The following is a 23,445-nucleotide window of genomic DNA, read 5'->3' on the forward strand; positions in this document are numbered from 1 at the left end:
AAAAGTTGAACCGTACCTTGGCCTATAATCTTGCAGTTGCTACCATCATCAAATGTGACTGAACCATCAGTCATATCTTTCAGATCGGTGAATAAAGCTTTGTCACCTGTCATATGCCTGGAGCATCCACTGTCTAGGTACCACTTTGAATGACTTGTTGCTTTGAAAGCAGTGTGAGCAACCAAGCAGGTGACTTTAGGAACCCATTTCATAACTGTTTTGGGTTTAGGAACATAGTTGGTCTACTTTTGTGTATATTTGTAGGAATGACCTATAGAGTTAGATTTTAATAGCTCCTTGAGTAAATCAACTATCTTTTCAGCTAGTGGATTTCGTTTCTGATTAAAGTTAACATGGCTGCTTCTAGGTTTTTGAAAAGTTTTTGAATTTTTAGAAAAATCTTGATAAGTACTTTTCCCTTTTGAATTTGAGGACTCTCCTTTAACAAACATAGGAGGAGTATACTTTTGTTTAGGAGGTAAATTTTTATCATAGCCCAACCCGGATCGATCGCCACTTTTTCTTGATCCGGATAAAAGTTTCTCTAACTTTAGATCACCTTGGGCATATTTCCATGTGTCCTTTAAACTCAGAAGAGAAGATACTTCAGTTTTAAGTTTCTCAATTTCAGATTTTAAATCAATAATTAGCAAGTTTTTGAATTCCAAATCGCATTTTGATTTTTCAAAACAATCTGAAATTTGTGATTTTAGAAAGACAAGTGATTCAAAATAATTTTTGAGTTTAGAAAACTTTTCTTTTTGAAGTTTAAGTTTGACAGCAATTTTACAACTTTCCTTATATAGGGCATTGTAAGCGTCTTGAAGATCATCTTCATTTTCACATTCACTATTCAGATTTTCTTCACTTGTAGAGTCATTATCTGAAAATGTGAATTTGGCTAGAGTCATAAGAGCTTTGACCTCATTGCCCGACTCAGTTTCAGAATCTTCTGATTCAGAAGTACCTTCAGAATCAGATAATTCATCCCATGTAGCCAACATACCCTTCTTCTTGGGTTTTTTCCTTTTAGGACATCTATTTGCTAAGTGCCCATAATCTTGACAGTTGTAACATTGACTATCTTTCAAAGATTTTCAAAATTTGGGTCTAAACTTCTTTTTATCATTTGATTTTTGAAAATCAACCCTTTTCTTACTTTTGAAAATCTTGTAAAATTTTTTAGCTAAAAGAGCCATATCATCTTCTGAATCAGAATTTTCTTCTAAATTACATTTAGAAGATTTTAGTGCGATAGATTTACCTTTAGGAGCTTTAAAGTTTAACTCGTAGGTTTGTAGAGAACCAACTAGTTCTTCTACCCTCATATTATCTGTATCACGAAGTTCCTGGATCGCGGTTACTTTAGAATTGAACCGTTCAGGAAGTGAGTGTAGTATTTTTGCACACACTTTACTTTCTGGGATTTTATCGCCAAGACCCCACATTGAGTTTATAATGTCATTCAATCTAGTGTAAAAGTCCATAAACATTTCATTTTCCTCCATATGAATTTCTTCAAATCTGGTTGTGAGGAGTTGGACTTTAGATTTTTTGACAATTGTAGTACCCTCGTGTGTCATTTCTAATATATCCCAAGCTTGCTTTGCAGTATCACAGGAAATGATTCTTTTGAACTCATCCGGTGATAGTGTGCAAGTAATTGCATTTAGTGCTTTAGCATTTGCACTACTCTCACTTTTCTGAAGAGTGGTCCATTGGTAATATGGTGTGACTTTCATAGATTTTGAACCATCAACCCCAGTAACTTCCATGATAGGAGGATTCCATTCGGTACCGTGGCTTGCCACACATTTTCATCCATTGATTTGAGGAAGATCCTCATTCTGGCTTTCCAATAGGCATAGTTGGAGCCATCAAAGGGTGGAGGCCTAGTGACTGAAAGGCTATCAAAATTTGACATCTTAAATAGCTTAAATCGTTAGCTCAGGAATTAAATCCAAAAAAAAAGCTATTAGGCTCTGATACCACTTGAAAAGGCCAAGCTATATGTCCTAGAGGGGGGGTGAATAGGACAATGCCAAATAAAACTTATAACAGCGAAAAAAAAAAGAAAATGATAGCAAAGTAAATCACAAAGCAGTAAATTAAAATAACCTCAAAACTCATATCTTGAGAGGTTGATACAAACGTTGTTCTAAGGACAACCTTACACCAAAAACCAGAGTTTATGGTAGGACAACCTTATTTCTAGAAAGATCTTTGTATCAAATCTTAAATCGAAGAGGAATACAGAATTAAATACAAACTGAATAAATTGTAATTAAAAATGTATTGTTCTAGGGACAGCCATACACCATAAAAACGGCAGGGCAACCTTGCTGGAACAACTTTCAAATGAAATTGAAAATCAAGCTGATAAAGGAATAGCAGAAAATAAGTTCTAAACTATTACAACATTCTCACAAAGCTTGAATTAAATAATTACAACATTCACCACCATACATACATCCCACAAAAATTAATTAAAGATTAAAAGAATAAATCATTCAACCAAAACACAAGGGATTATAGTGGTTTGCCTGTGTGTTCACCAACTGTTATACAGCAGCCACACAAAATGCTACTCCACTCCTAATATCCTCACACAGGGGATATTAGCGTTCACTAAAAATAGGTTTTCCCAGGTTCACCCAAAACCTTTACAATTGTGTCTTTGTCTGTGGGCTTACATAATTAAAAAAACCCCACTTCTGAGTTTTCCTGGCTCTCCTCAGAAAACCAATACAACAAGATTTTTCTGGCAAATCTTGAAAGAAACCAAAATAGAAAGGAATTTACAATTAAATGTAAAATACCTGAATATCTCCTTCATTGAAGCAGCCCAGTAGAACCAAATTAGAGTAGATGATTGAATGTCCAAGTTCAATGTCCAGTACTCAATTACAATGGTTCTAATTCCAATAGATTTTAAATTAAACCGAATAGGGCTTGCCTTAATTAATTTTGATTCCAAAGAAGGGGAATAATAATTCCTCTTATCAAATCAGATTGGAATAGCAGAAACAAAATCAATTAAAATAAAGCTAAGGAAAGAGAATATTAAATAAGCACACTTAGCTTAGATGGAGCACGGAATTATCTCTCAGAAGTTCGACGAAGATTGGCTTGAATAGATTAATTAATTCGATGATTTCTTCTGAGATTCGTGCACTATTTATAGGTGAGCAGATCGGGTCTTCGACTGGCCTAGGGAGCTCTTCGACTAGTCGAAGCAATAACAGATATTTAAAAAATTCGGCGGGATAAGCTTTGACTGTTCTATGACTGGTCGAAGGTCTCCTACGACTGGTCGTAGGTCACCTACGACTGGTCGTAGGTCTCCTTCGACTAGTCGTAGGTCCTGCAAAGCTTCGCTGGAATTCGAGTCGAAGATGTTCGACTGGTCGTAGATGCAGTCGACACTGTTCCTACGACTGGTCGAATAGATTCCTGGACTAGTCGAAGCCTAACAGATTTTATTCGAAATTAGTAACAAACTCACGACTGATCGAGGAATTTCTTAGACTGGTCGAAGCAAGTCTAGGACTAGTCGAAGAAGGCCTAGGACTAGTCGAAGAATAGACCAATCACATGTAAAATAAACATTCGGTTTATGTATCCGAAATGACCTACTTCTAAGGTCAACCTATGGTCAATCAAACCTCAATCATGAAGTATGGACATTGAAACATTAGGAACAAGTGACCTTGAAGTATGAGTCTTGAGTTCTTGATGTAGATCAATCTTGAAATCTTGATGTAGCTCAATCTTGAAAGGGTCTTGAGTTCTGCCTTGTACTCTTCTTGAAGTCTTGCAGCTTGAGTCTTGTCTTGTGAGCTTTGCGTGTTGTGAGCTTAGCTTGTTCATGAATGTTGATCCTTGAGAGAACTTCACTTATGCAAGTTATATATAACATAACAGTGATTTTGGCACCACAAATTTGACAACAGACAGGGATATAAACTATAGCACTCACAATAACCTTACCTAAACTAATACTTATAACCTAAACCTACTCTCTAATCCCAAAACCTATAACTATAATCTAAACCTTAATGAAAAACCTATAACCTCACCTAAACTTAAACCTATAAACTTCACCGAAACCTAAACCTATAACCTTAACCTAAACCTATTCTCAAATCCCTAAACCTAAACCTAAGCCTCTAACCTAAACTTATTCTCAAATCCCTAAACCTAAACTTAAACCTTACTATATTCTCAAATACCTAAACCTAAACCTACACCTAATCCTGATCTCAACTCCCTAACCTAAACCTAAACCTAAACTAGAAAACCTGAACCTAAACCCGATCCCGAACCCAAACCCGATTTCCTAAACCTAAACCTTGACCTATTCTCAATTCCCTAAAGCTATAACCTATAACCTAACCTAAACCTGAACCTATAAACTTCACCTAAACCTAAACCTATAACCTTAACCTTAACATATAACCTTAACCTAAACCTAAACCTATAACCTAAACCTATTCTCAAATCCCTAAACCTAAACCTAAACCTATAACCTAAACCTATTCTCAAATCCTTAAACCTAAACCTAAACCTTAATGTATTCTCAAATCCCTAAACCTAAACCTACACCTAATCCTAATCTAAACTCCCTAGCCTAAACCTAAACCTAAACTAGAAAACCCAAACCTAAACCCGATCCCGAACTCGAACCCGATTTCCTAAACCTAAACCTTGACCTATTCTCAATTCCCTAAAGTTATAACCTATAACCTAACCTAAACCTATACTTATAACCTAAACCAACTCTCAAATCCCAAAACCTATAACTATAACCTAAACCTTAACCAAAAACCTATAACCTAACCTAAACCTAAACCTATAAACTTCACCTAAACCTAAACCTATAACCTCAACCTAAACCTATAACCTTAACCTAAACCTATTCTCAAATCCCTAAACCTAAACCTAAGCCTATAACCTAAACTTCTTCTCAAATCCATAAACCTAAACCTAAACCTTAATGTCTTCTCAAATCCCTAAACTAAAACCTACACCTAATCCTAATCTCAACTCCCTAGCCTAAACCTAAACCTGAACATGAAAATCCAAACCTAAACCCGATCCCGAACCCGAACCCGATTTCCTAAACCTAAACCTTGACCTATTCTCAATTCCCTAAAGTTATAACGTATAACCTAACCTAAACTTATACTTATAACCTAAACCTATTCTCAAATCCCAAAACCTAAAACTATAACCTAAACCTTAACCAAAAACCTATAACCTACCCTAAACCTAAACCTATAAACTTCACCTAACCCTAAACCTATAACCTAAAACTTAACATATAACCTTAACCTAAACCTAAACCTATAACTTAAAACTATTCACAAATCCTTAAACCTAAACCTAAACCTATAACCTAAACCTCTTCTCAAATCCCTAAACCTAAACCTAAACCTTAATGTATTCTCAAATCCTTAAACCTAAACCTACACCTAATCGTAATCTCAACTCCCTAGCCTAAACCTAAACCTAAACTTGAAAACCCAAACCTAAACCCGATCCCAAACCCGAACCCGATTTCCTAAACCTAAACCTTGACCTATTCTCAATTCCCTAAAGGTATAACCTATAACCTAACTTAAACCTATACTTACAACCTAAACCTATTCTCAAATCCCAAAACCTATAACTATAACCTAAACCTTAACCAAAAACCTATAACCTAACCTAACCTAAACCTATAAACTTCACCTAAACCTAAACCTATAACCTTAACCTAAACCAAAACCTAAACCTATAACCTAAACCTATTCCCAAATCCCTAAACCTAATCCTAAACCTATAACCTAAACCTATTCTCAAATCCCTAAACCTAATCCAAAACCTATAACCTAAACCTATTCTCAAATCCCTAAACCTAAACCTTAATGTATTCTCAAATCCCTAAACCTAAACCTACACCTAATCCTAATCTCAACTCCCTAGCCTAAACCTAAACCTAAACTTGAAAACCCAAACCTAAACCCGATCCCGAACCCGAACCCGGTTTCCTAAACCTAAACCTTGACCTATTCTCAATTCCCTAAAGCTATACCTATAACCTAACCTAAACCTATACTTATAACCTAAACCTACTCTCAAATGCCAAAACCTATAACTATAACCTAAACCATAACCAAAAACCTATAACCTAACCTAAACCTAAACCTATAAACTTCACCTAAACCTAAACCTATAACCTTATCCTTAACATATAACCTTAACCTAAACCAAAACCTATAACCTAAACGTATTCTCAAATCCCTAAACATAAACCTAAACCTATTTTCAAATCCCTAAACCTAAACCTAAACCTTAATGTATTCTCAAATCCCTAAACCTAAACCTACACCTAATCCTAATCTCAACTCCCTAGCCTAAACCTAAACCTAAACTTGAATATCCAAACCTAAACCCGATCCCGGACCCGAACCCGATTTCCTAAACCTAAACCTTGCCCTATTCCCAATTCCTAAAAGCTATAATCTATAACCTAACCAAAACCTATACTTATAACCTAAACATATTCTCAAATCCCAAAACCTATAACTATAACCTAAACCTTAACCAAAAACCTATTACCTATCCTAAACCTAAACCTATAAACTTCACCTAAACCTAAACCTATAACCTTAACCTTAACATATAACCTTAACTTAAACCTAAACCTATAACCTAAACCTATTTTCAAATCCCTAAACCTAAACCTAAACCTATAACCTAAACTTATTCTCAAATCCCTAATCCTAAACATAAACCTTAATGTATTCTCAAATCCCTAAACCTAAACCTACACTTAATCCTAATCTCAACTCCTTAGCCTAAACCTAAACTTAAACTTGAAAACCCAAACCTAAACCCGATCCCGAACCCGAACCTGATTTCCTAAACCTAAACCTTGACCTATTCTCAATTCCCTAAAGCTATAACCTATAACCTAACCTAAACCAATGCTTCTAACCTAAACCTATTCTCAAATCCCAAAACCTATAACTACAACCTAAACCTTAACCAAAAACCTATAACCTAACCTAAACCTAAACCTATAAACTTCACCTAAACCTAAACCTAAAACCTTAACCTTATCATATAACCTTAACCTAAACCTAAACCTATTCTCAAATCCCTAAACCTAAACCTAAACCTTAATGTATTCTCAAATCCCTAAACCTAAACCTACACCTAATCCTAATCTCAACTCCCTATCCTAAACCTAAACCTAAACTTGAAAACCCAAACCTAAACCCGATCCCGAACCCGAACCCGGTTTCCTAAACCTAAACCTTGACCTATTCTCAATTCCCTAAAGCTATAACCTATAACCTAACCTAAACCAATTCTCAAATCCCAAAACCTGAAACTATAACCTAAACTTTAACCAAAAACCTATAACCAAACCTAAACCTAAACCTATAAACTTCACCTAAACCTAAACCTATAACCTTAACCTTAACATATAACCTTAACCTAAACCTAAACCTATAACCTAAACCTATTCTCAAATCCTTAAACCTAAACCTAAACATACAACCTAAACCTCTTCTCAAATCCCTAAACCTAAACCTAAACCTTAATGTATTCTCAAATCCCTAAACCTAAACCTACACCTAATCCTAATCTCAACTCCCTAGCCTAACCTAAGCCTAAACTTGAAAACCCAAACCTAAACCCGATCCCGAACCCGAACCCGATTTCCTAAACCTAAACCTTGACCTATTCTCAATTCCCTAAAGCTATAACCTATAACCTAACCTAAACCTATACTAATAACCTAAACCTATTCTCAAATCCCAAAACCTATAACTATAACCTAAACCTTAACCCAAAACCTATAACCTAACCTGAACCTAAACCTATAAACTTCACCTAAACCTAAACCTAAAACCTTAACCTTAACATATAACCTTAACCTAAACCTATAACCTAAACCTATTCTCAAATCCCTAAACCTAAACCTAAACCTATTCTCAAATCCCTAAACCTAAACCTTAATGTATTCTCAAATCCCTAAACCTAAACCTACACCTAATCCTAATCTCAACTCCCTAGCCTAAACCTAAACTTAAACTTGAAAACCCAAACCTAAACCCGATCCCGAACCCGAACCTGATTTCCTAAACCTAAACCTTGACCTATTCTCAATTCCCTAAAGCTATAACCTATAACCTAACCTAAACTTATACTTATAACCTAAACCCATTCTCAAATCCCAAAACCTATAACTATAACCTAAACCTTAACCAAAAACCTATAACCTAACCTAAACCTAAACCTATAAACTTCACCTAAACCTAAACCTATTACCTTAACCTTAACATATAACCTTAACCTAAACCTAAACCTATAACCTAAACCTATTCTCAAATCCCTAAACCTAAACCTAAGCCGATAACCTAAACTTATTCTTAAATCCCTAAACCTAAACCTAAACCTTAATGTATTCTCAAATCCCTAAACCTAAACCTAAACATAATCCTAATCTCAACTCCCTATCCTAAACCTAAACCTAAACTTGAAAACCCAAACCTAAACCCGATCCCGAACCCGAACGCGATTTCCTAAACCTAAACCTTGACCTATTCTCAATTCTCTAAAGCTATAACCTATAACTTAACCTAAACCCATTCTCAAATTCCAAAACCTATAACTATAACCTAAACTTTAACCAAAAGCCTATAACCTAACCTAAACCTAAACCTATAAACTTCACCTAAACCTAAACCTAAAACCTTAACCTTAACATATAACCTTAACCTAAACCTAAACCTATAACCTAAACCTATTCTCAAATCCCTAAACCTAAACCTAAACCTATAACCTAAACCTATTCTCAAATCCCTAAACCTAAACTTAAACCTTAATGTATTCTCAAATCCCTAAACTTAAACCTCCACCTAATCCTAATCTCAACTCCCTAGCCTAAACCTAAACTTAAACTTGAAAACCCAAACCTAAACGCGATCCCGAACCTGAACATGATTTCCTAAACCTAAACCTTGACCTATTCTCAATTCCCTAAAGCTATAACCTATAACTTGACATAAACCTATACTTATAACCTAAACCTATTCTCAAATCCCAAAACCTATAACTATAACCTAAACCTTAACCAAAAACCTATAACCTAACCTAAACCTAAACATGTAAACTTCACCTAAACCTAAACCTATAACCTTAACCTTAACATATAACCTTAACCTAAACCTAAACCTAAACCTATTCTCAAATCCCTAAACCTAAACCTAAACCTATAACTAAACCTATTCTCAAATCCTTAAACCTAAACCTAAAACCTAATGTATTCTCAAATCCCTAAACCTAAACCTACGCCTAATCCTAATCTCAACTCCCTAGCCTAAACCTAAACCTAAACTTGAAAACCCAAACCTAAACCCGGTCCCGAACCCGAACCTGATTTCCTAAACCTAAACCTTGACCTATTCTCAATTCCCTAAAGCTATAACCTATAACCTATAACCTAAACCTTAACCTATAACCTATAACCTAAACTTATAACCTATATCCTATGCTTAACCTAAACCTAAACTTATAAACTAAACATATAAATTAAAACCTAATCCTAAACCTAAAACCTAAATGTATTCTCAAAGCCCTAAACCTAAACTTACACCTAATCCTAATCTCAACTCCTTAGCCTAACCATATACTTGAAAACTCAAACCTAAACCCGAACCCGAACCCAATTTCCTAAATCTAAACCTTAACCTATTCTCAATTCCCTAAACCTTAAACTATAACCTAACTTGAACCTAAACCTATAACCTACACTTATAGCCTAAAACCTAAATGTATTCTCAAATCCCTAAACCTAAACCTACACCTAATCCTAATCTCAACTACTTAACCAACACTTAAACTTGAAAACCCAAACCTAAACCTGATCCCAAACCCGAACCCGATTTCGTAAACCTAAACTTTGACCTACTCTCATTTCCTTAAAGCTATAGCATATAACCATAACCTATAACCTAAACCTAAACCTAAACCTAATGAAAACATATAACCTAAATCTATAACCTTAACCTAAACCTAAACCAAAACCTATAACCTAAACCTTAACCCATAACCTAAACCTAAAACCAAAACCTAAACCTATAAATTAAAACCTAAACCTAAACCTAAAACCTAAATGTATTCTCAAATCCCTAAACCTAAACCTACACCTAATCATAATCTCAACTCCCTAACCTAAACCTAAACCTAAACTTGAAAACCCTAACCTAAACCCGATCTTGAATCCGAACCCAATTTCCTAAACCTAATCCTTAACCTATTCTCAATTCCCTAAAGCTATAACCTATAACCTAAACCTAAACATAAACCTTAATCAAAACCTATAACCTAAACGTTAACCTATAACCTAAACCTTAACCTATAACCTATAACCTAACCTTAACCTAAACCTATAACCGAAAACCTAAACCTAAACCTAAAACCTAAAACCTAAACCTAAACCTAAAACCTAAATGTATTCTCAAATCCCTAAACTTAAACCTACACCTAATCCTAATCTCAACTCCCTAACCTAAACCTAAACCTAAACTTGAAAACCCAAACCTAAACCCGATCCCGAACCCGAACCCGATTTCCTAAACCTAAACCTTGACCTATTCTCAATTCCCTAAAGCTATAACCTATAACCTATAACCTAAACCTTAACCTATAACCTATAACCTATAACCTAAACTTATAACCTATAACCTAACCTTAACCTAAACCTAAACTTATAAACTAAACATATAAACTAAAACCTAAACCTAAACCTAAAACCTAAATGTAATGTCAAATCCCTAAACTTAAACCTACACCTAATCCTAACCTCAACTCCTTAGCCTAAACATAAACTTGAAAACCCAAACCTAAACCCGAACCTGAACCCAATTTCCTAAACCTAAACCTTAACCTATTCTCAATCCTAAACCTTAACCTATTCTCAATTCCCTAAACCTTAACCTATAACCTAACTTAAACTTAAACCTATAACCTACACTTATAACCTAAAACCTAAATGTATTCTCAAATCCCTAAACCTAAACCTACACCTAATCCTAATCTTAACTACTTAACCTACACTTAAACTTGAAAACCCAAACCTAAACCTGATCCCGAACCCGAACCCGATTTCCTAAACCTAAACTTTAACCTATTCTCAATTCCTTAAAGCTATAGCCTATAACCATAACCTATAACCTAAACCTAACGAAAACCTATAACCTAAATCTATAACCTTAACCTAAACCTAAAACCTAAACATAAACCTAAACCAAAACCCATAACCTTAACCTAAACCAAAACCTATAACCTAAACCTTAACCCATAACCTATAACCCATAACCTAAACCTAAAACCAAAACCTAAACCTATAACCTAAACCTATAAACTAAAACCTAAACCTAAACCTAAACATAAAACATAAATGTATTCTCAAATCCCTAAACCTAAACCTACACCTAATCCTAATCTCAACTCCCTAACCTAAACCTAAACCTAAACTTGAAAACCCAAACCTAAACCCGATCCTGAACCACCACCCAATTTCCTAAACCTAAACCTTAACCTATTCTCAATTCCTTAAAGCTATAACCTATAACCTATAACCTAAACCTAAACATAAACCTTAACCAAAACCTATAACCTAAATGTTAACCTATAACCTAAACCTAAACCTAAACATATAACCTATAACCTATAACCTAAACCTAAACCTAAACCTAAACCTAAAACCTAAACCTTAACCTAAACCTAAAACCTAAAACCTAAACTTCATCCTATAACCTAAACCTATAAACTAAAACCGAAAACCTAAACTTAATCCTATAACCTAAACCTATAAACTAAAACCTAAAACCTAAATGTATTCTCAAGTCCCTAAACTTAAACCTACACCTAATCTTAATCTCAACTCCCTAGCCTAAACCAAAACTTGAAAACCCAAACCTAAACCCAATCCCGAACCCAAACCCGATTTCCTAAACCTAAACCTTGACTTATTCTCAATTCCCTAAAGCTATAACCTATAACCTAAACCTAAACCTAAATCTAACCTAAACCTATAACCTTAACCTAAACCTAAAACCTAAACCTAAACCTAAAGAAAAACCTATAACCTTAACCTAAACCTAAACCAAAACCTATAACCTAAACCTTAACCTAAAACCTATAACCTGTAACCTAAACTTATAACCTATAATCTAACTTTAACATAAACCTAAAACCTAAACCTATGAACTAAAACCTAAACCAAAACCTAAAACCTAAATGTATTCTCAAATCCCTAAACGTAAACCTACACCTAATCCTAATCTCAGCTCCCTAACCTAAACCTAAACCTAAACTTGAAAACCCAACCTAAACCCGATCCCGAACCCCAACCCGATGTCCTAAACCTAAACCTTAACCTCTTCTCAATTTCCTAAAGCTACAACCTATAACCTATAACCTATAATCTAAACATAAACCTAACCTAAACATATAACTTAAACCTATAACCTTAACCTAAACCTAAAACCTAAACCTAAGTGTAGGTTATAGGTTTAGGTTTAGGTTAAGGTTGAAGGTTGTTTTTCTTTTCATTTGTCTGGATCACCTCTCATATGTTCTCTCTTTTCATTTGTCTGGATCACCTCTCATATGTTCTCTCTTTTCATTTATTTTTTTCCATAAGATTGTTTATGTTTAGATGGATGCAGATTATGTTTGGATGAATGTAGTTTATGTCTGGATGAATTTACGTAGTTTGGGTTTAGATGGATGGGAATGTGAATATGATGAAATATATTATATAACAGGTGTATATCAGGAAGAATATGATGAATTATAATCTAATAGGTGTATATCATGAAATTTGAGATGGAATATTTTTTAAAAAAAAAGAGACTTTTACCTGCGAAATATTTCGTAGGTAAAAGTGTTTTTAGCGACGCATATTTTCATCGCTATAAGTCATATCCAGGTTTTTAGCTACGAACATTTTCGTAGCTAAAAGTAATCCATTAGATTTCCAAGGCCATTAGCGACGAAAATATTCGTCGCTGAAAGTATGATCCAAGATTTTTAGCTACGAAAATGTTCGTAGCTAAAAGTAATCCATTCCAATTTTTTAAAAATATGTTTGCAGCCTTTAGCGACGAAAATAATCGTCGCTAAAAGTCTCATCCAGGAGTTTTAGCTACGAAAATGTTCGTAGCTAAAAGTAATCCATACCAGTAGAGTGAAATGTTGTTTGCAGCCTTTGGCGATGAAAATATTCATCGTTAAAAGTCTCATCTAGGATTTTTAGCTACGAAAATATTCGTAGCTAAAAGTAAGCCATTCGAAATTGTTTGCAGCCTTTGGCGACGAAAATTTTCGTCGCCAAAAGTCTCATCCCTGATTTTTAGCTACGAAACTTTTCGTAGCTAAAAGTATTCTTTTAAAATTTGTTTATTACTTTTGGCGACGAAAATATTCGTCGTTAAAAGTCTCATCCAGGGTTTTTAGCTACGAAAATTTTCGTAGCTAAAAGTAATCCATTCGAATTTTTGAAAAAATTGTTTATACCCTTTAGCGACAAAAATTAAAAGTGACATCCACAATTTATAGCTGCGAAAATATTCGTTGTTAAAAGTAAACTTTTAGCGACGAAAATTGTTTTCGTTGCTAAAACTGACTTTTGGCAACGAAAATTTATTTTGTCGCTAAAAACTCTCTTTCTTGTAGTGATGTTAGCACAAGTAGATCCATAAATAATGTCATCAACATATATCTGCACTATTAGAATGTGATCATTGTATTTCTTTACAAACAGTGTCTTATCAACACTTCTCATTACAAAGTTATGACTTAGTAAAAACATAGTTAACTTCTCGTACCATACCCTAGGAGCTTGTTTTAAACCATAGAGTGCTTTTTTTAGATGATAAACATGATTAGAATGTTTAGGGTCTTCAAAACCTTTAAGATGTTCTATATATACCTCCTCATGCAAATCACCGTTCAAGAAAGCACTCTTGACATTCATTTGATAGATTTTAAAATTTTTGTTATAAGCAATGGATATGAACAGTTTGATAGATTCAAGATGAGCTACTGCAACAAAGGTTTCATCATAATCAATGCCTTCTATCTGAGTGTACCCTTGTATAACCAGTCTCGCCTTATTTCTTATAATATTACCTAATTCATCAGACTTATTTTTAAAGATCCACTTGGTTCCAATTATATGTTTATCATTAGGTCTAGGAACCAAATGTCATACATCATTTCGAATAAACTGATTAAGCTCTTCTTGCATAGCTACAATCCAATTTTCGTCAGTAAGGGCTTCTTTTATGTTAGCCGGTTCTATTTGAGATGTAAAGCACACGTAGTTGCACATATCTTCTAATTGTTTACAAGTGCACACACTAGTAAGAGGGTTTCTAAGGATTTAATCAGTTGGATGGTCTTTAACTGATCGTAGTTCAGTGTCATTATTTTAACTGGATGAAGAGTCTAATTTATCAATTAATGAGACTTCATCATCTTCTGAACTAGTGGAAGTTGTATTCGGATGATCATCTATGATAACATTAATGGATTCTTGAATCACACTAGTCTTTTTATTAAGAACCCGATATGCTCGACTATTTAGAGCATACCCTAAAAATATTCCTTCATCACTTTTGGTGTCAAATTTACCCAGATTTTCTCGGTCACGCAAGATGTAGCACTTTCTGTCGAAACCTCGAAAGTATTTGACAGTAGGCTTCTTATCAAACCACATTTCATAAGCAGTTTTACTATTTGATCTTCTAGTATAAACGCGGTTAATTATATAATAAGCAGTATTTACGGCTTTAGCCCAAAGATTTTTAGGAAGCTTCATACTATTTAGCATTACATTAGCCATTTCTTGAAGCACTCTATTTTTTCTTTCCACTATCACTACAAGAAAAGTGGGTTTTAGCCTCGGTTTAAAACTGTGGCTAAAAAGGTTAAAAACTGAGGCTAAAGCCTTTAGCTTCAGTTTTGCCTCAGTTATCCAAACCGAGGTTGAAACCCCTGTGGCTAAAGGCTTTAGCCTCAGTTTTAGCAACTGAGGTTAAAATGACTTTTATAGCCTCAGTTCTTCAAGTGAGGCTAAAAACCTTTTTAACTTCAATTTTCTTGAAATGAGGCTAAATCAAAATTTTAGCCTCCATTGTTTTCAACTGAGATTAAATCCGAATTTTAGCCTCAATTGCGTTCAACCGAAGCTAAATCTATTTTTAACCTTGGTTCTCAACAACCGAGGCTAAAGCCTTTAACCACGGGAGTTGTAGTCTCAGTTTAGGTAACTAACCGAGGCTAAATTCAAGCCTCAGTTACAAATTGAGGCTAAAAATGTTTTTTAATTTTTTAATATTTATTTAAACTACTAATTCATTCATTCAATCCACTCATGAAACAATCAATCATGAAAGCCACATTACCAACAAAACAATTAACGACAGTTTATTTAAAGTTTAACTCAATCAAACTGTTACACAACACTAGGTTCTACAAATAATACAAAGTCATGGTTACGCCCGTCATCACCGGTGCCATCGTGCTTGGCGAACCCTGAGATAACACTACCCGTCCATCTTCTGCTGCTTCCAGGCCAACGTCATCATTGCCTCCACTAGCATTCTCCATTCAAATTGTGTGTAGCAGGCCCTGCAACCTCAATAGGTAGCTCTGGCCTGCTGGCTGCAACACATGAAATGAAACTCTCAAATAAGAAATTAAATGCAGATGGATGTGTGTAGGGAAAGGAAAGAGAGTAGAATTAAGAGTTGGAAGTGCTGGAAAGGAAACCCAAAAAGAGGATCCGATAATGAATGAGAAAACAGACAAGATGTAGATTATAGTACATTCTCACTGACCCGGATTTGCTTAATGCGGCGGACCTCATCAGGTCCATGTTGCAGACTCTCAGCCTGTAGAAATTGATAAAAACCAAGATGAGGCAGGGGAAATAAACTTATGCATTGTAACATAAGACTTTTACCCTATGAAAGACAATGCATCATAAGATATTCATTCTTCAAAAGCAATTGATATGACCTTTTTCTGATCCAAGCTATGCTTTTCACAATAAGCCTTGTGCTAAAAAAACTTGCCTCCACCAGTCTTCACATCCATGATACTTATTATTTATAGTATCAGGAGTTAAACACTCACAAACTTCACTCATACCCAATGAGAATCCAAAAATTAACTCAGGAATGTCAGGATTAGACAGATGCAGTGCCATAATTGGCTTAACCATAACAAATTATAATTTTTTTAAAAAGAAGAATTTAGAAATAATTATTATTCAAATAAAATAGCACATTACCTCAGTCTTCATATCTATCCCATATATACAGAAAATGTTTTTCAATGGAGGTCTATCCCAAGGTGTAAGAGGATTTAGCACTGGATCACCACGATACAACCTGAAATTTATAGCATTAAAAAACATAAGCTTGCTGGAAATGATATGACTCCAAAAATGCAGAACATTAGTACAGCACATGCAATCAAATAAAATAGCTTTTCCACCATCTACCTCAGGTAACAAGCCAATCCGCATTTGTAAAATCAAAGGCCAGAGGAGAACTTTAATCAGGCATGAAAGTGGAAGGATCAAAACCTACAAGCCATAGAAAAGCATTTACAGGCAATTTTCAGCATCCAAACACAGACTATAAACCATTTACCTATAAATCATTTACAGTTAACCCCATTTACAAGCATCATCCAAACACATCCTAACCATACCTATAAATAATAAAACTTGTCACCTTCTTCTTTGGCAAAAGAATAAAACTTGTCACCTTCTTCTTCTCTGGCAAAAGAATAAAACTTGTCTCCTTCTTTTTCTTCTTCTTTGGCAAAAGATTTCAAAGTTACCAGCGCATCCATAGGCAATTCAATGGCTCAGTAGCAAATTGGTGAAGTAAGCCAAAGAAAAGTTCTTACCATTGCTGAATCACATGCATGACTATCTTCTTGGAGAAAATTGTATAAAAATACAGTACCTGAGTATGGATACAGCAAAGATCAGGTACGGCGGATCCCCTAAATCCAAATTTTCATGACAAATACAGCAAGGGATTGGTCAGAACTCATAAGATAATCATGTTATGGATTGCACCATGTTTGATTGATGCTTTCTACCTTGCCTAGAACAGATGAAAGAAAGGCAAAAGGAAAACATTTATATGGTGTCTCTCCTTTCTAGCAGTGCTGTGGTCAATCTAGAAAGGAAGAAACAACAGGTACTTCAGCAATTGCTTGGAATCTGTGGAAGAGATCTTTCATAAGCTAAACAGTTGGATCCGTCTTGGGCAATGGGTTTGCCTACAGTTTAGAAGTAAAAAAGGAGGAATTATTGGGTTGTTGGGTCTTTTTCTTCCTTAATGCCATCTTTAGGGGTGAATGCAATGATCTCTCTTCATCCCACATTGCTTATTCTCATTTTTCCCTCTTTTCAGTTGTTCTAATAAAATTTTCTTGTGTTACTGTTCAAAAAAGATAGCCAAGTTCAAATGATGCCCCAACAATATCAAGCAAGCTGGACTTGCAACCCAATTGGTAATATTCATTTAAAATTCTAAATAACTGATAGCTCAACAGTTTAAAAACAGAATGGATCTGCATTTCAAGTCTTGTGAAGGCAGGTCTCTTATCCATACCTTATCCTGCTGTTTGAGTATCCAACTCAGGTACTCCACTTTTGAAGGACCCACATAACATGGGTAGAAACTATTTATTAAAAAAAGTCAGTTTAAATATTTGAGATACCAATGAGTCAAGATGATTTGTAATAGTGGTGCAAGAACAGAAATTGGGCTGTTAATACAAATTCAAGCAGTAGTGGTTCACTGAATAAGCTGAACATTGATTCTAAACCCCATCCATAAATCTGGGGACCTTACGTCCACCCAAAAAAAGAAGAAGAAGAAGATACCTTTCCTTTCCCTTATGCTAATTTGGAAAGAGCAAACCAACAAAATAGTCTTTCTTTTCCCTAATGCTCATTTGGAAAGAGTAGACCAACAAAATAGTCTCACAAAAGGAACATGTGCATGTGTAACTTTAAGCAATTCCAATCCAAGTGAATCATTACTTTGAGCAATGCAATATTTGATGTTGACAAAAAGATTTTTATTTTTTGAGGTAATCCTAGCCTAAATTTATTCTCCTCCTCTAACCAAATGTGGGCCATTGACCATTTTTCTTTTGGGGACTGTTAGTTTAGAATTATTATATGGCTAAAAGCACAACTTATGGGGGTATTTATCGAATCAGTACTGGGTCTATACACAAAATATGTGGCATTTGTAATGTTTTCTAGACAACTAAGATTGCCTGAATGTATTTGAGCCAAGAATGACAAGGGAAAAGCATGTACATACATACCTACCGCTTCTGCTTCTTCTTCTACTGCTTCGGTGACACCTTTAAGAAGCAAGCCTAAAAAGGTAGAAAAAAAGGTAGAAAAAGATGAAAGTGAGGTTAGAAAAGTCTTCACAGGCTATTCTGCATCAACATCAAGTAAACAAAGAACCTGTTGTTTCATAGGTTTCCTGAAGTTGAGAAGCAAACAGTAGTTAACAAGACTTTTTAGCTTCTGACTGTAGCGGTCATTACAGATACAAATGATAGGAATTTTGGAAATCTTAATACTAGCAGACATACCATCAACCTCGTCCATAATCAACACAGATTTTGGATGCTTTGACCTGATTCAGAGATAGATAGCATTAGAAAAATGTCAATTATTTTTCGGAACATTAGAATAAGTAGAACAAAGTAAAGACCAACCAGTTCATGTTAGAACTCAGAGCTTCGTAGAGAGTTGGCAGCATTTAAATTCCCACTAAGGCAGTTTGCCTCCCTCCTCCAACCAAAGCCTAATGAATGGTGCTTTGATGTCCTCATCAAAATCTTCCCACTAACTTAAAATGTTTTAGCTCTTGGCAAATTAGAAAATACATATGAATAAATCTCCCCTAGAATGAAGAAAAAACCCCGAAATTTTTCATATTATCAGCAAACATAACTTTTCAAACAAATGTGGGTGTTTCATTTTGGGTCCTTTATTTGGGGTTGGTTTTACATTATTTTTCAAGAAGACTGTGAATCTTTAGTGAGAATTTACATCTAAAAACAACAGTGTTTAGTGCCCAAGAAAGCTGAGGAGATTCAACTCGTCTTAAGAAATGCTAAAGGGGGAATTTTAGTTACAAGAAAAAGAAAGAGAAGTTGATAAGAGCACACGAGAAATCAAGTACTCGAAAACTTGATCTTGTCTTTGAAAGTTGAGAAAATAAGATCATGCAAAAGCTTTCAAAACTCAACAAATTCGATCAAGGACTCAAAATGACTTGAAGAAAGAGATATAATAAGATTGTTAGACTAGAAAGTCAATTGAGCGTGCAGAAACTTGGAATTTTATGTTATTAACCTTAGCATTCTAGTTGTATGAGAACATGGTCACTTTGGGCTTTTGCTCCCATTAGGTCCATGATGAAAGACCAATAATTATGTTTGTCATACATGAACAGATTGCATAAAAATAAAAATAAAAATAAAATTTAAAGTTGTTCCATGAATCAAATAGTGTTTCTTGTATCAAGATTTGAAACAGGAATTCTCATGACTGCTTGACAGAACTTCAGGCCAGCTACCTACATGACATCAACCCTCCTTTTACTTGGTCTGGGGATTGGCTGGCTGAGAAATTGCTGAGAAGGACATTTGAAATTCCATGAATTTGTAACACAGTATTCATGTGACAAACATTTTTAAAATCTTTTTAGTTTCACCAAGATATTCCCAATAATATCCTGAGAAAACCTCAAAATCTAAAATCTCCCCTGAATTCTACTAGCAGAGAAATTACTGAGAATGATATTTATCTCTGTGACATGGATGTTTGAATTTATTTTATTTTTTGTGACAAGGACATTTGATAATTCCACTCATTTATAACCACAATATTCATGTGACAAATGTAATAGATCCATCACATGATTCACATAGATCATACATAACGTGCAGTTTCCTTGGCCAAGAAAAGCAGGTTGGTCCACAAATCAGGTTGAGAACACTTGTGTATATTTAATGCAAATTGCCATTTCTTCTCTATATTTTGGCCTACCTTATATAATGAGCGGACTAGCCAGATTTTTTAGCCTGGACGACTAACAGTCAGCTTGCATGCCATGTGTCTGTTTTCATATTTTCTCAGCTTTTAACATTGAACATTGCATCATTTGTAGCATTTTCTTTATTAATAATGTTGGCTTTTGGTTGCAGAAACGATTGATAATCTAATGGCTTCAAGTCGCAATTGGGCAGAGAATAAAAATAACAACAAAGGGATACAGAGCTTGGCACCACCACAACAACAATGTCGTGCATTCTCCAAGTCTCGCAGCTCTTCCCCTGAGACATTTCATCAAACACATCTTGTGCACACCTTAAACATTCACAACAAATAATGAATGACAAGACTATTTTATGTCTACATCCATTGTATACATGGCATACATCTATAGCAACCCAGGCCATCTAGATCATTGGTCCCATTACAGAGTTTAGGAAATCCCATTACAGGTCGAATTTGGGAATTTCTTCCCAAAAGGAATATCAAAGCGAAATAATGGAATTTATTATGAGAATCAAAACGTACAAAACGAGATTTTTAGAAAATGCATTTTTGAGCAAATCATGACACAGACATGCATTACGCACGAAAACTGAGAAATTTGGGGGGAAATTTGATCCTAGAATGGTACCTGAGACGTGGCAGCCGCGAGGACGCCGGGATGGTAGAGTTGCTACTTATGTAGCAACGCCTACTACATCAGGGCTTGTTGTTGTTGCTGCTGCTTCAATCTCTGCTGCATTCTCCCAACCTTCTTGAATGTATTGTCCAGGAACCCAACGGACAAAACAGCAAATCTCGGGCAGGAACCCTGGAAAGGAGCGGCGAAGAAGGATTCCAGCTCTTTTACAGAGATTGAAGCTGAGAAAACGAGAAAAAAAAAGGAGTAAAATCTATGAATCGGGAGCAGAAACCCTAGGCGAAAAAGCGAAGAAAGAGATCGAGGTCTTGACAGGTTCTTCAAAGATAGAAGAAATCAAAGAGATTTGTAGAAAATTAAATGAAAAAAAAAAAAAGGAAGGACGATCGAGGTGTGAAAATCCCAGGGGAAAACCCTAGAAAGAGAACGAAGATCTCTCTCGCTCGCTCGCACAGCGAGTGAGAAAAGGAGTCAGGGAAAAAGCAACCATTCACGCCCGTCGAATTTATATTTTTGAATTAGACTTTTAGCCTCGGTTTGTATGCAACCGAGGCTAAAAAGTTCGTGTGAAATCTTTCTTCTGCCCATCCGATTTCATTTGAAATTTCTTAATTTTTTTTAAAATTTTTAATTATTTGAAAATTTTCAAATTTCTAAAAAATTTCAAACTTTTTCAAGATTTTCAAATCCAAAATTCTTTTTTTTTTAAAAAAAATTTCAAAAATTTTCAAAATTCTTAATTTTTTTAAAAATCTTAATTTTTAAAAAAATTCATACTTTTTCATAATTATCATTTTTTTTATTCTTAATTTTTCAAAAAAAAAAATTCTCAATTTTTTAAAAGTTCTCAAAAATTTTAAAAATTCTTAGTTCTTAAAAAATTCAAAATTCAAATCTTTTTCAAAACTCTCAATTTATTTTTTTTCAAAATTCTCAAATTTTTCCGAATTGTCTTCATTTTTTTTTCAAAAATCTCAATTTTTTCACAATTGTCAAAAATTTTAAAAATTATTAATTCTTTCAATATTCTCAATTTTTTTCAATATTCCTAAATATAGAATTTTGGCCTCGGTTCTTATAAAACGGAGGCTAAAAAGTAGACTTTTGGCCTCGGTTCCTATGCAACTGAGGCTAAAAAGTAAATTTTTTGCCTTGGTTCCGATGCAACTGAGGCTAAAAATTAGACCTTTCGCCTTGGTTCCAATGCAACCGAGGCTAAAAGGTAGACCTTTCGCCTCAGTTCCTATGCAACCGAGGCTAAAAGGTAGACTTTTCGCCTCGGTTCCTATGCGACTGAGGTTAAAAAATAGACTTTTTGCCTCAGTTCCTATGCAACCGAGGCGAAAAGTCTACTAAAAGGTAGACTTTTCGCCTCGATTCCTATGCGACTGAGGTTAAAAAATAGACTTTTTGCTTCAGTTCCTATGCAACCGAGGCTAAAAGGTGGATTTTTTGCCTCGGTTCCTATGCAACTGAGGTTAACAGGTATACTTTTCGCCTCGGTTCCTATGCAATTGAGGCTAAAAGTTGACTTTTGGCCTCGGTTCCTATGCAACTGAGGTTAAAAGGTAGACTTTTTACCTCGGTTCCTATGTAACTGAGGCTAAACGGTAGACTTTTTGCCTCGGTTCCTATGCAACTGAGACTAAAAGGTAGACTTTTCACCTCAGTTCCTATGCAACTGAGGCTAAAAGGTAGACTTTTCGCCTCGGTTCCTATGCAACTGAGGCTAAAAGGTAGACTTTTTGCTTCAATTCCTATGCAACTGAGGTGAAAGATGAACTTTTAGCCTCAGTTCCTTAACAACCGAGGCTAAAAGACACATTTAGCCTCCATTTTTTCAACTAAGGTTAAAAAATTGTGGCTAAAGGCCTATTTTCTTGTAGTGTATACTATTTTGTTGTGGTGTTTTGGGCACAGAATATTCATGTGATATTCCCTGGTCACTACAAAATTTCTCAAAACTGCTATTTTCAAACTCAGAACCATGATCACTTCGGATCTTAGTGACTTGTGATTCTTTTCAGTTTGAATACGTTTAAGTACCCTTTTTACTTCGTCAAGAGTTTCTGATTTCTCTCTTAAGAAGACTACCCAAGTATACCTGGTAAAGTCATCTACAATGACTAGAATATACTTCTTGCCACCTCGGCTCTCCGTTCTGGTTGGTCCAATGAGATCCATGTGGAGAAGTTCGAGTGGTTTAGATGTGGCATTGGAGTTTACCTTTTAGTGAGCACTCCTGGTTTGTTTACCAAGCGGCATTCACCACATATTTTATCCAATTTCTTTACTTTTGGTAGACCTCTTATCAATTCATTTTTGCTCAATCTATACAAGTTACGGTAGTGTACATGTCCTAGGCACTTATGCCATAATTTGGTCTCATCAGTTTGGACCATGTAACACGATAGCTTAAATGAACTTGAATCACTGACTTTGTAGCAGTTTTTAGAAGTTCTGCGACCAGTTAATATTATAGAACCATTCTTATTCAAAATTTCACATCCTTAGTTGGTAAATTTTACACTATGATTATTATCACATATTTGAGAGATGCTTAATAGATTATGTTTTAAACATTCTACATATAAAACATTCTCAAATAGAGGGAGGTTAA

General features: G+C 34.9%; 1 protein-coding gene across 2 annotated transcripts; it reads right to left on the reverse strand.

Moving 5' to 3' along the window:
* Positions 1 to 15,488: 15,488 nt before the first annotated feature.
* Positions 15,489 to 21,339, reverse strand: LOC131233527 (replication factor C subunit 1-like). Of its 2 annotated transcripts, XR_009165272.1 has the most exons (5): positions 20,817 to 21,339; positions 18,433 to 18,486; positions 16,364 to 17,048; positions 15,909 to 16,171; positions 15,489 to 15,732 (listed from the first exon to the last, which is right to left on the reverse strand). XR_009165272.1 is itself a non-coding variant. In XM_058230282.1 (3 exons), the coding sequence occupies exons 1-3, from the start codon at positions 18,879 to 18,881 to the stop codon at positions 18,454 to 18,456; spliced, it is 252 nt and encodes an 83-aa protein (XP_058086265.1). In that variant the 5' UTR covers positions 18,882 to 19,350; the 3' UTR covers positions 17,055 to 18,453. The 2 variants fall into 2 exon arrangements, 1 of the variants encoding a protein (XP_058086265.1); XM_058230282.1 differs by lacking the exons at positions 15,489 to 15,732; positions 15,909 to 16,171; positions 16,364 to 17,048; positions 20,817 to 21,339 and adding exons at positions 18,581 to 18,755; positions 18,838 to 19,350 and having other exon boundaries at positions 17,055 to 18,486.
* Positions 21,340 to 23,445: the final 2,106 nt, after the last annotated feature.

The sequence above is a fragment of the Magnolia sinica genome, chromosome 18 (assembly GCF_029962835.1).
Source record: "Magnolia sinica isolate HGM2019 chromosome 18, MsV1, whole genome shotgun sequence".
In the NCBI taxonomy this organism is placed as follows: domain Eukaryota; kingdom Viridiplantae; phylum Streptophyta; class Magnoliopsida; order Magnoliales; family Magnoliaceae; genus Magnolia; species Magnolia sinica.